This window comes from Argiope bruennichi, chromosome 2 (genome assembly GCF_947563725.1).
Source record: "Argiope bruennichi chromosome 2, qqArgBrue1.1, whole genome shotgun sequence".
NCBI lineage: Eukaryota > Metazoa > Arthropoda > Arachnida > Araneae > Araneidae > Argiope > Argiope bruennichi.
Window position 1 is genome coordinate 13360602 of NC_079152.1, and position 14102 is coordinate 13374703.

Here is a 14102-nt window from a genome sequence, read left to right on the forward strand (position 1 = left end):
ACAAATGCCTGACTTTTCACGGTGATTATGTCAAAAAGTAAGATAAGAAACCTGGTCCACCGATGTGCCAAATGCCTGAATTTTCACGGTGATTGTGTCGAAAAGTAAGATAGGAAATCTGGTACAACGATGTGACAAATGTCTGAATATTCACGATGATTATGTAGAAAAGTAAGATAGGAAATCTGGTCCACCGATGTGACAAATGCCTGAGTCTCCAAGATGATTGTGTTGAAAAGTATGAGAGGCAGTCTGGTCCACCGGTGTGGCAAATGCCTGGATCTTCACGGTGATTATGTTGTAAAGTAGGAAACTTGGTCCCTCGATGTGAGAAATGCCTTAATCTCCAAGATGATTATGTCGAAAAATAAGATAGGCAATCTCATCCATCGATGTGGCAAATGTCCGAATTTTCACTGTGATTATGTTGAAAAGTAAAACAATAAACTTGGTCCATTGATATGACAAATGCCTGAATATTCAGAAATTATGTCAGAAAGTAAAATAGGAAATATGGTCCACCGGTAAGACAAATGCTTGAATCGTCAATGTAATTATGTAGAAAAGTAACGATTTTTGTACAAAACTTTTGGTAATGAATACATTTTTTCATTTTAAGAATTTAAAATAGCTTTTCAGACACTTATGAAATCAAATATGAACTTACGGCGGACGGTTGTTTTCACTGATGATGCTGACTGCTCATCGCTGCCTATAACTATCTGAGTCTTCTTCCTATGTGGGCATATGTGTTTCCTGAAAAGAAACGATAGAAATTAAATTTAATAAAAATAGTATTTAAAAAACACTTTTTCTTAGTATAATAAAAGGAATTTTATCATTTGAATAATTTTCTACTTTTTAATCATTAATACAGTTTTATTTATTATTACAAAAAAAATCACATTTTCACTACCAGACGGCACCACATATATAATGATTTTTTTTAAAAAAAATCAATTGATTAACTGATGATTAAGTTCTGAAAATATTTAGATGATATATTATCACCTGGAGCACGCAATTGTAGAGAATTTCAGAATTCTAGAACATCAAAAACTTTGCCTAAGAATCTATTACAAAATAACCTTACAAATATTTAAAAAGTCAAGGTAAAAATATATAAGCTTTCTTTATATAAGATTAATGATAAAACACAAAAGAAGTTTTCCAAAACATAGTTTACTTAATAAAATTTGATTGCTAAAATTATTTTTTCTAAAACCACGTTTAATAACCTTTTGTCCATTAAATAAAGGTTAACATTTTATGAATAAATAATTAGTTCACTTATATTAACATTCCTATTTAAAGCACTACTGGCGCTAATTTCAGACGAGTGTAATTTTGAACAACGATCAGATAAAGATGACGGCATCTGAACTGATACCCCCTTCTCCAAACTTCCGCATCACACCAGCGTTAGGACGATTGGACCCGACGTGTGCCAGGCCCTCTTATACGGCGGTTCTTCTGTGGAATTGGGTCTCGAACCTAAAACCTCTCGTTCAGAAGTAGAGAGCTTACCACTTGGCCACCGCAGCCCTTGAATAAATAATTAATTTTTGTACACTGAATTCTGATAACGGAAATTATTAATTCTCGTTATCAGAATTACCAATTCTCTTTCTCATGAATGATCAAATAAAACGTATGAGTAGAATTTTAATTGAATTACATATCAAATACTGCTAAATTCGAAGTTTCATGATCAAAATATGAAAAATTTATGCAATATTTTTCCAGCATCACTATACAGACATCTACAAAATATATTCTTCATGGAAGCACTATCATTCAGTAATAGATGCCAGAGTATTTTAAATCTAGGAATGTTTTTAAAAACTTAGATTTAATATTCATAACGCCTGGGACGATGCAAGAAATACACTAGATTAAATATACAATTAAATTTGCAATGCCCCTTTTTGGTTAAAAATTGCCTGATGATAAGATTTCAAATTCGAGACCGGATTCTACAAAATAAGCGTCAAGTTTCCAGACCTAATGCATATTGATCCTGCCATAGATTAACATCTTCCCGTTTACATTAAAGTTTGAAGAAGGGATACCAGATTAGATGTTGTGACAGGTGAAATTTCACGCTCGCCTTTTAACATTTTTATAAATTTATTGATCTGGAATTCGAAATCCAGTCAAGCTAAAATCCAAATGGCCGAACTCCCAACAATTCAATACCTAGATCCAAATATTCAATACAACTAAATTCGTAGTACATCTATTTGGAACACAATGGCCTGGAGATAGGATTTCAAATTAAAAACCGAGTTCTACAGAATAAACGTCAAGTATTCCGACCTCATGCATAATAGTCCTATTATTGGTTAAACATCTTTCCATTTTTGTGAAAAACTGAAAAAGTGTTGCTGGTTAGGTGTCAGCACTTTGAAGTTCAACATTGCCACATACGTCTTCCAACAAGGCTAATGTAAGTTCAGCATTTTGGAGCGTAATATCATGGCAAAATCTTGGAAAGTCTGAAATCCCAACAAATTAATATCTAGATCCAAACATAATTTTTCTTAACATTCCCAATGCCATTTAACAATCCTAATATCGTTTTAAAGTTCTGGATCATAATCATAACCAGCCAAATTCCCAACAAATCAGTATCTGGATTTAAATGTTTACTTCGGTCAATTTAACTACCATTTTAACTTAAAAATTTTAAAAAATCTGTAAATTTTTTAATGGCTAAATATTGAAAATTGTTTTCTAACCAAAATAAAAAAAAATTAAAATGATAAAAAAAAGAAATGAGGATTTAGAATATATATATATTTCATTAAAAATTGAAATCTTGTTCCAATATTTTTGATTTTACTGAATGGCAACAGTTAGCAGACAAGGATGATAACGGACACACTTCCGGATTTTGAATTGTCGAAAAATCGAAAATTTTCCTAAGTCTAATCTCTTTTCTGTTTAATGAGATAATTTAAAAAAAAATATTTTCAATAAAAGTACAATACTCACATTATGGAAGTCAGAAATGTCGCTATTTTCAATAATAGAAGAAATATAAAAGTATAAACATCGATCCAAAGAACCATTAAGTTGACAGATTAATAAGAAATTATTTAGAGCGTCTTTGAATCAAATTACATCAAACCTCAGAATTATAATCATCAACTCTGTTATCTGAAGCTTAAGACAAAAAAAAAAAACTTTAAACTGTATTTCAAGCTTTCAATTAAACATTTCATTCAACATATCAAAGATTTTTTTCAGCAGTCAATAGAAATAAGGAATCCTAAGGAATGATCTAAATCAAGTCTCGCTAAATTTATTTTAATCATGAAGCTTCATCCGCAAGACATCGCAGTGACATCATTCGGAGACTCAAACAGATAAGGATATGCAAGGGAAATGCTATTAAAAATAGCACCAAGGAATTGTATTTATTAAATTACTATCTGACTTCTGTGACTAGCTGATTAACTAAGATTAACGATTGTTAAAAATTAAATATTTTGTGTTATTATGTCTGAATAGCTCTCCCTTGACAAATATTTTAAAACTTCACATTTTGATAGATATATAACATTTTAGAAACCTTACATTGTTCTTTTTTTATGCAATTCATTTTCTTAATTTTCTGTCAATGTTTTTAAACATTCCATTATTTATATATTTATTGAAAAGAACAGCAGTATTTAAAAATGGGTATACGTTAAAAATGTTCGCCGCTGTTTCATTTTAAACTTTAGTTACAATTACAATAAAGTTTCAAGAATTCTATTAAAAACATACCTCATTCTGAAATCTACTCTAAATGTAGAAAATAAGCATATCATGAGCGAATTTTCATATAAACAATAATAAAAATACCACGATTAAATATTTGAAACAAAACTAAACCGATTTCAATTTCGCTTTAACAATGAAATATATTGCTGTAAAATACATTTAGAATATTTTTTAAAAAAATTTATGAAAATAGAAAAAAATTATACGGGAAGCAAGTTAATTGAAAAGATAATTTTAAGATGATTTAAAAATGAATTTTGAGCTTTACTTTTTCGGAATGTTCTCGCGGGAAAGCGACAAAATGTCGATTAAATTCTAATTAATTAAAAATTCTAATTAAAATTTCAAAAAAGTTGCTCTGACATTACATTCATTGCACAATAAGATGCACAATTTATGATGGTGTTTACCTTATGATAGTTTTGAAAGCGATTATGAAAAAAAAAAAAATAATAGAATGAATGTTTTCTTTATATTTTTTTTTATAAATTATTTTATTAAATAAATCTAACTTTTTATAAAAATTGCCTTTTTGGGACCCTTGCAAACCAAGTTTATTATTTTTTATTTGTTCTAACATTGAGTGCTTGTTTCAAAACAACTAACCACTAATCAAGGATTTCAAAAACACAAAATATGCAAAGAATTACTTTCGCAAGATTTAATGGAAATGATAAACATTGATAGATTAGTTTACAACTCCGGAATTTTTCTGAATTTAGGTCATGAATTAATTTTATGTGAAATTCGATTAATTCTACGAAATAATATTGTTTATGTTTCTGAAAATATAAAGTGATTGATAAAATGAGCAAATTTTGAAATGATTTTTTAAAGAGGAAACGAATAAACACTTTTTCCCTTTTTGAAGTTGTGAAATAATTAAAGGACACTTGTTTTTTCTCTCAACAAATCAGTGTCATTCCATTAAATAATATTTAGTTAGGTAACCACTTGCGATGGCAAGAAATTAACAAGTGGGCGTGCCAAAACAGGTGCACTGTAATTCCAAACGACAATCCGATACATTAAAGAAATGGGAAAAAGATTTATATTTGTTAAATGAATTAATTTTCGACTAAGCCTGTGCTAGTGTAAACTACGTTCCAGCAAACAATCTTAGTTATATTAACGTCCTGTTTTAAAGTAACACTAGGGCTTTTGGGGGACGGATCTCGTAATTTTCAACCGCGGTCAGAGACGAGGACGACACCTGAGTTAGCACACCCCAAGTCTCTGTTGATCTGAAGGATTAAGCGAGCAGCAGACCTGCTTACACGACGGTTCTTTGGTAGATTCGGGTCTCGAACTTGAAACCCTCCAGCTTCGAAGCCGAGACTTTACCATCAAGCAAAGGCAGCTTCCTCTAGCAATCTAAGAGAGGGTCGTGAACACCATTTTTACTTCTATTGACGTGTATAGCACGTCGTTGACGATTCTGTGACAAACGCATTTCGATGTACGTATCACGTCTTCCGACTGCAAGTGGTTAAATCATAACCTTTTTGTTTTAAGTTTAAAGATTAAAAAATGCTGCACCAGTCATAATTTGATCTTACAACAGTCTTAAATCAGCTATTCATATTAATCAAACAGTTTTCTTCTACTGAAACTTTGGCCGCGGTGGCCTGGTGGTAAGGTCTCGGCTTGTGAGCCGAAGGGTTTCAGGTTCGTGACACAATTCCACCGAAGAACCGTCGTGTAAGGGGGTCGTTGCACGTTAAATCTGTCAGACCAAACGTCCTCCCGCTGGTGTGGTGTGGTGCGGTGTGGAGAGGGGGGGTGCCAGTTCAGGTGTCGTCCTCGTCATCTTACCGCCGTTCAAAATTACGAGATAAATAGCCCTAATAATCCCAAAATTGCCTTAGTGTTGCTTTACAATGGGACGTTAATATAACTAAAATAAACTATCTACTGAAACTTTCAAGCTCTTCTCATTTATATTTAGAGAGAGAACTGACGAATATGATTGATTCATTTCATTTACTATACTTATATATTAGAGAGAAGAAGAATTAAAAAAAAAAATCCCATTATGAACAAAATAAGAAGGTGTTTATAATGAATCATTGTCATAAACATAATAAAAAAACTGATCCGTTAACTAAATCGGGATTGTTGATGATTTTTTTCCCCTTTCTCACTTTTTCATATGCGTAGTATAGAGAAAGAATAGTGATCATCAAAAAATTCGAAATCCAGATTGTGACGAATCTTCTCGTTTTAGATATCCCTCAGTTCGAAAAACACATTTTTTTAGAAAATGTCTATCTGTTTTTCTGTGACAAAGATGACTCAAAAACGTTTTGAACTAGACGGTTGAAAATTGGTATAAATCAAATTTGCAGATTTCTATCATAATTTCAGTGAAATCTGTTTTAAAGTATATAAATTAACACGATAATTACAAAACGAAGAGAGCTAGATAGATAAAATTCGGTACACAGATTTAACATCTATAGTGAAGACACCTGTCAAATTTCGAGCCAAAATCAACTACGAGTTAACTGTCTGACGGTCTGCGCTTTCAGAAACATTTAAACGCGATCATTCAAAAACGCAAAGGCTCAAGTATATCAAGTTTGGTGTGGGATTTTGTGACTACAATTGCAGTTTTGTGTCAAATTATTGTTTCAACAACGTTGAGAAAAAACGTTGAGGGTCTAAAATACAAATTTAATTTAAATGCTATTAACACATGCCGGGGATTAATCGCCAAATAACTCGCCAAGGGTGCCATAATAGATTCAGTAAAAATGCGAAATTAACGCCAAAAGTTACTATTTCGTATTTATTGTACGCCATCGCCATTCAAGGGTGTCAAAAATTTATGTATTTTTTTGACGAAATTTATAATATTAAAATATGTATATAAACAAACAAACAAACAAAAAAAAAGGGATTAAGCAGAAGTAACAAATACGAAAAAACACAAATTCTTAAATCCAATGCTAATGATTGTTTGCTAAAGGATTTTAAACCGTCTGCGTTTTTGCGCATGCGTTAGGTGGGTTTAATTCGTCAAAGTAAGGGTGAGAGGGAAAATGAAAAGATGAGATGTTTACATTTAACAAACTCGTATAACTCGTGAACCTTTGAGACATAAAAATTGCAACTAACTCGTAATACTGTCAGAAAAAGACACTAATTCCCAATAAAATATCTCAGAGCAATTTTTATTTACTGTAAGGGGAATAAACGTTAAATTATGATGAATAAATGGAAGATTTTTGTTCTTAAAATTTGCTAATTACCTTTTTTACAAAATAATAATAATAGTTTATTTTAATGTTAAAATGCTTCTTTTCTTTATATGTTATTGAATTTTTTTGACATTTTATCCGATATTAATGGATAAAAAATGATAATGAATTTACTATTATATTTAGCTTAAAAATTATTTACTATTTACATCTGGTAAATGTTTGATTATCTATTGTAAATAATTATGCGTAGAAATTGTAATATTTTGTTAAAATATAAATTATATTTTGAAATCATTCGTAGCATCATTGCATTTTACATAATACTTGTCTAAACTCATTCATAATTTTATAGAACACTAAACACTTGCACTATCATTATATCAATCTTGGAAACGTTCGTAAAATCATTAAGCATCGAATATAATGACTTGTATGAACTAGTTTATATTTTGAAATCATTTGTAGCATCACAGAATTATGTCTCGTTCTAGACTAAGCTCATCGATAATTTCAGCAAGTAAAAGATAATTCAAAACAAAAATTTTATTTCACACATGAATAAATTAGGAATAAAGATTCTACTAAGATGTTCTTTTCACAAATAAAATATTATTAAGTTTATAAACAGGTTCTAATCATTTCATATATCTCTAAACCATTTGTAAAATCATCAAATATACGATACAATGATTGGAAACTCCATTTTTACATTAATATCACTTGTAGCAGCATCGTATTTTGCATCATATTAATAAGCTATTAATAATTTTAGACGATAATGTTCGAAACAGAAATCTTATTCCATATATGAATATGCTAGAAACAAAGATTCTATTATAAAGGATTATGTTAAAATTTCTAGAATATGCAGATATGATGTTCACCTCATACATAAATTAATACATATATCTCGTAAATACTTTACAATAATCCTTTAATAATAGTAAAGAATTTGTTGTAATAATTTGTGACAATCTTTTTATTTTTAAATTATTTGTAGTATCAACATTTTCTATCTACATCATAAGAGACTAAGTTTCCAATAAGCATATATGAAACATATATAATAATTGTAAACACTTTACAATCGTTATTTATCTCTCTGTGCTACTTTTAATAGGATCATACGTATTTTTTACTATGTTTTGTAACAACAATATTTATATATATTGAAATCATTTGTAATAGCATCGTATTCTATATATATTTATAATATTATATATGATTTTTGACCATAATCTTTTTAATTAAAAACTATTTGTGGCATCAACGTTATCTATTTTCATCAGAAGAGACTAAGCTTACAAAAAGTATAGACGAAGTTGATTGTAAACATTTTAAAATAATCATATCTGTTTCACTTTTATGTCATTTCAGATATTTTTTACAATAATTTGTAACAATATCATTTATATATTGAAATCATTTAATAACATCATAATACTTATTGAAATGATTTGTGACATTAATCGTTTTATTTTAAAAGTATTTGTGGCATCAGCGTTTTTTATCACAAGAGACTAAGCTTCCAATAATCATAGAGGATGATGATTGTAAGCATTTATAACAATCATTTCTATCTTTGCGTCACGTTTATATCACCGTACATCGTTTTGCAACAACATAATTTATATATTGAAATTATCTTTAGAATCATCGTATTCTATATACATCCAACTAAACTTAACTCACAATAATTCCTAAAGACAATTTAATTACATACTTTTAATGACATCATAATATTTGTTATAATGATTTGTGACAATAATATTTTGATTTTAAAATTACTTGTGGTATCAATGTTTTCTATCTACATCAAAAGAGATGAAGTCTCCAATAAGCATAGATGACAGTTGTAAACAATTTACAAACATTATTTCTCTCTGTGCTTTAATGGCATTATGCATATTTTTGTAATGATTTGTGACAACATTATTTATATATTCAAATCATTTGTAGCATCATCGTATTTTATATACATCATACCAGTTTAAACTCACAATAATTCCAAGAGACAATTTAATAGCATACTTTTAATGACGTCAAAACATTTGTTACAATGATTTGTGACGCTAACCTTTTTATCTTAAAATTACCTGAGGTAACAAAATCTTTTACCTATATCACGAGAGACTAAGCTTCCATTAATCATAAATGATAATGGTTGTAAACATTTTACTATACTCATTTCTATCTCAGGATCATTTTTATATCATCATATATGTAATGATTTGTAACAGCATAATTTATATATTCAAATCATTTAATAACATCATAATATTTATTGTAATGGTATGCAACAATAACCTTTTTATTTCAAAGTTATCGGAGGTATCAAAACATTCGAAACATGCAAAAAAAGAACTTACTCCTCTTCCCCACATTCTCCGGAACACACGTCCGGATTATCCAAAAAGCACATTTTTCAATCCAATCATCAATTTCCCGTCATTCCAACACTAACTGATTTCCAGAAATAAGGACAAACCACATTCTCGAACTTGGCCTCCAAATCCACTGGTCACACACACATTATAATGTCTGTGTTACCGTAGAAACAATGTTTGAAGCCAGCGGACGTTGACTCTTTCACTCCATATTGATCCATTCTTGGCATTTTGATAGTTCTTTTTACAAAGAAGTATTAAATATCCACTTAATATTCCACAAAGTCATGTGTTGCGTTGATTGCCCTCTTAACGAATTAATTTTTAGAAGGGTATCCCCCCATTATACCACTGTTGAGTTTGGTGGCATTACCAGGAAGGCTTTGAAGAGGAAATTATAACATTTTCTATGATAAATGCGAAGAAGGTGCATTGCCTTTTCGGGAATTGCTTTATACTGGGCATAAAAAGATAAATAAGCTTCAAAATAGTGCATAGGTGTGGTCGAAACTAACCCGCTTTATGAAAATTGCTAAGGCTTGACAAGTAATTTGGCAGTATGGTGGCAACAAATAATTTATTTCGATGCGTTTGTTTTGATATCTACATCTGTCAAAAAATATTGAGAGAAAATTATTGTTAAAAGAAACCAGCATTAGTATCAGTAGTATTCTTTTCTAACTTCTCCATATAATGGAAATCGGGACAATTTTATAATGTTAACAATCAATTTTTGATAAATACAATTTTTGGAATAAATCTTTTATTTGCTTACATTATTATAATTATTTTTTCTTATATTGTAACTATTTACAGATTCTTCAAAAAATACTTACAATTCTTGAGAATGCGATTAAAATCGTACAAATGAGGTTATAAAGTATACAAAGAGTCATTAAAGAGTACAAAATTACGGTAGTTAAAATATAATATAATTCAAAAACAGCAAACGATATTCTCGTGATTCTTTCTGATGCTAGATTAATTAATTAAAAGTAAGAGACCAAACGATAAATTAGTAGCACCATCTGAATGTGACGTCACTTTATACAAATGCCGAACAGTATCTAACAAAATAAATTGTTATTTTAATATAATCATTATTATTTCTCAAAAAGAGAATGCAAAAAGTATCATCTTGTCGCAACACTAAGGCAAGATGTCTTTGATTTTGGAGCAAGATGATAATTTTGACAAATGTTGAACACATTCTCATTCTTTAGAAAGTACATTATTTAATTAAAAGTTAAGTATTTGGTACATTGAGGTGCGAGACGCTTTGAAGCGGGTCCCAATTGGGACAAATAAGTCCAATTGGTTAAAAGTCGTCCTTGGAAAGGTTGTTAACGTCCAGTTCTATTTCCTCAACTGACCGATCACTTTCGCTAAAAGTGAATCCTAAAAAGGATCACCTGTTCATTTCATTAAAGGCTCAGTGACACTTTCATAGATTTTATCTTTTACAGAGGACTCTTTACGTATAACAAAACCATGTATTCCATGTTTCGATAAATTTTCTGTGTCTTGTCTCGGACATATTGTACCTCCATATGAATTTCCTCCAATTCCTCTGGCTCCAACTTTTGGAAATGTTTTTTAAACATTATTTCTCGTTCATACCGGTACTCTGTCTCTGATTATTGTTTTGTTACAGTTTTTTTCTCGATTTTTTTATTCTTCGTTTTTATAATTATTTTATTCAATTTTTATATCTGAGCTTATTCTCTAATCAAGATTTACATTTAGGGCCCAGGACATTTTTATTTATATATCTGCAAAGGACCAATGCAGCCGTATTTTTTGTTTGTTTGTTTGAACTGGTCTTCATGTGTAGATCTTTGCTAGCATTTCTCGATAAAATTAAAGAGCCACGGCGGCTTAGTGATAAGATCTCTGCCAGGAGGACAAAGGGCACCATATTCGAAATCCGATTCAGTTAACGATCCGCCATATATACGAGCGCACAATCTAACTTCGGAGAGTAAATGGTCTCCCGCTGGCATGGTATGGAAGCATGGAAAGACAGATGGCAACATAGGTGCCTTCAGGGATTCAAAGGTACAAGATCCGCCCTGACATAACCTTGATATTTCTTTCAAGTGGGGACGATAATATAATTATATTAAACTTCTTAAAAAAAGGCAACAGCCACTTTTCAATCCCCACTTTCCCATCTCTAAACTGGAAATCAGTCTTTACGATAGAGGAATTGATTTCTCCAGACCCAAGCCCAGTATAAATTTTCGTTTCATTTCTCAACCAAGCTCTTCTCCAGAATATATTAACTACAATAGATTTCATCTACTCATACTCCCAACCGAACACCTCCTTCATCATTATAATAGTGTATATAATAACTTTTTATGTGTGTTGATGATATTTTATGGCTTTTTATGTGAATATTGATATTTTATATCTTTTTATGTGTATTTCTTTTATTTTAATAAATACACCCACGTATATCCTTTCAACTGACAGGGAATCCTAGAGATTCCAAGTTCGGGGATATTCTGTGGCGAAAGAAAGTCTTTACGATACCAGAGGCATGTGCAGCGATGTATTAAACTGACTAGCCCATAAATATCTTGTATCAGACATGCCCTGTGGATCTCGAGTTCTGCATCTTTCTGTAAAAAATGTATATTACCTTTTCGTGCAATGCTTCCCGCTGGGACAAAAACAAGATAACGGAATAAACAAGAACTTAAACCTTCCGCTCGTTAAAATAAGCCAGCATCCAAAAAGTTAAGTTTAACATAGGAAATTCAAATTCAAATTCAAATTAGCTTCACACTGTCAAATGGGTTGCGCCATAGATGATTGTATTGCGAGTAGTATGTGTTGGCGCATGCGTGCTCCCAACCGGTCATGTGATCATGAGTGTAAACAAGGGGAAACCCGGGGAGACGCCGTCAGGATTTCGGCAATAACGGACGTGGGTAATCACTGTGCTAAAGTATGAATCGAAACCCACAATAACAAAATTTACTGTCATCTATATTAATGTTTTGTGTTGTCTTGTGTGATGTCAATAAATAATTTAGAAAAAGGCAACACTGGTCCGTCGTTATTTTATCAAATGGAATCTGGATTTTAAGCCAGACCAGTATGTCGCCAGCGATCAGCAAGTTCTGCATTTGTTTTTTGAATAAATAAAAGAGAAAGGTACATTGGCTTTTTATATATGTAATGTTTCATGCTGAGGTAAAAATGAAGTAACTACAAAATTTCAGATAGACGTGGCCGCGAGGCACAAGTTCCCTCAAATAAGATATGCATGGTGATTCTGTGAATAGACAAAAAGGCTGAACAAGTCATTAAAACTTTGATGCATAGAAAGGATTGGTTTTAGACACGCCCAAACTACAATAAAATTGGCTATCATTTTTCACTATTGGAATGCCACACAATAAGAGCTTCTCAAAAAGTGACTAAACAGCTTGACCTATTTCAGCTTCAGCAGAAGCTGCTGCAAATCGAAACGGAGGTGTTGGACCCAATTAAAACAAGATATTGTACAATATCCCCATAATGCTATTCGATATACTAAGTGCCACGCAACATCGTGAATATATATCGTAACAATATTGTAGAACGTTTTGTAACAATATTGCAGAATATCTTGTCTGAAAAAAAGGAGCTAAGAAAATTAAAACGTGTTTCTCATAAACGGTGTTTTAGAGAATTGCTTAAAAATATAAATCAAGATCCAAAGCCTTAAGTATACGGTACAAAGTTCAAACGCAAATTTGTTCGATATTGTTAAGACTGAACCAGAAATGCTTACATTACAAATCATATGCTGTTCGTGGAACGCGAGTTCTGCATACTTGGTTAGTATAAGATAAATGAGTAAAGTGCATTGCCTTTTCGCCTAATGCTTCATGTTAGGGTAGAAACGAAACAAACTACAAAATTTTAGATGGGCGTGGTCGAGAGCCTTAAATTCACGCAAATCAGATATCCGTGATGATTCTACGAATCAATAAAAAGGCCGAACAAGTAGTTAAAACTTTGAAGCCCACAAAGAGGGTATTGATTTAAGGCACACCTAAACCATAACAAAGTGGTTATTATTTTTCAATATTGCAGCGCCTTATGATAAGATCTTTCCATAGAATAATTAAACAGCTGGGCCCATTTCAACATTTGCAGAAAACGCACGCACTTTGGAACCCCGCATTCAAGGGCGTTGTGGGAGTTTACAAAGAATTCTGTCTCTTTATTTTGCTGTCTGGGAGACAGAGTGATATGAAACTGTGGAACATTATGTAAGGAACTACAAGGACGATTGAATGTTTCCTGTGCGTAGGTAGGCATGCTGAGAAACTGGGCGCACTCATGCGGGGTTTATTCATTCATTGTATAATACTGCCGCTGCTTAAACGATGTTGAATAAAGTGATATTACACTTAAGAAAGAGCTATGATCTTTTTGCTTTTTCTCAAACAGAAAATAAAGTATTGTAATTATCCAAGAGTTTTACCTGGATATTTTTATGAATCTATGTGTTTCACACCTTCATGATATCCTTTTTCTACTGGTACTTGCTTGTAAACATAAGATAATTAAAAAAAACAAGTTAGGCGGATGAAATTTGGTGTGTTTCGATACCAAAAATGTAGAATTCTGATCAATTTTGGAAAAAATTTGTCTGTTTATCCATCCATGTGCAATGTGTATCCATACGAGCATGATTGCTCAAAATTGCAATGATATAGATATACAATAAGGATGA

The 14102-nt window shown here is 31.3% G+C and overlaps 1 protein-coding gene across 1 annotated transcript in view; it reads right to left on the reverse strand.

Annotated features, from left to right (window-relative positions):
- Positions 1-14102, reverse strand: part of LOC129961815 (uncharacterized) — a 77519-nt gene that overhangs the window by 18805 nt on the left and 44612 nt on the right. Inside the window, exon 3 of the mRNA XM_056075395.1 lies at positions 668-756. Within this exon, the coding sequence (XP_055931370.1) occupies positions 668-756 (89 nt within the window). The remainder of the gene's footprint in view (positions 1-667; positions 757-14102) is intronic.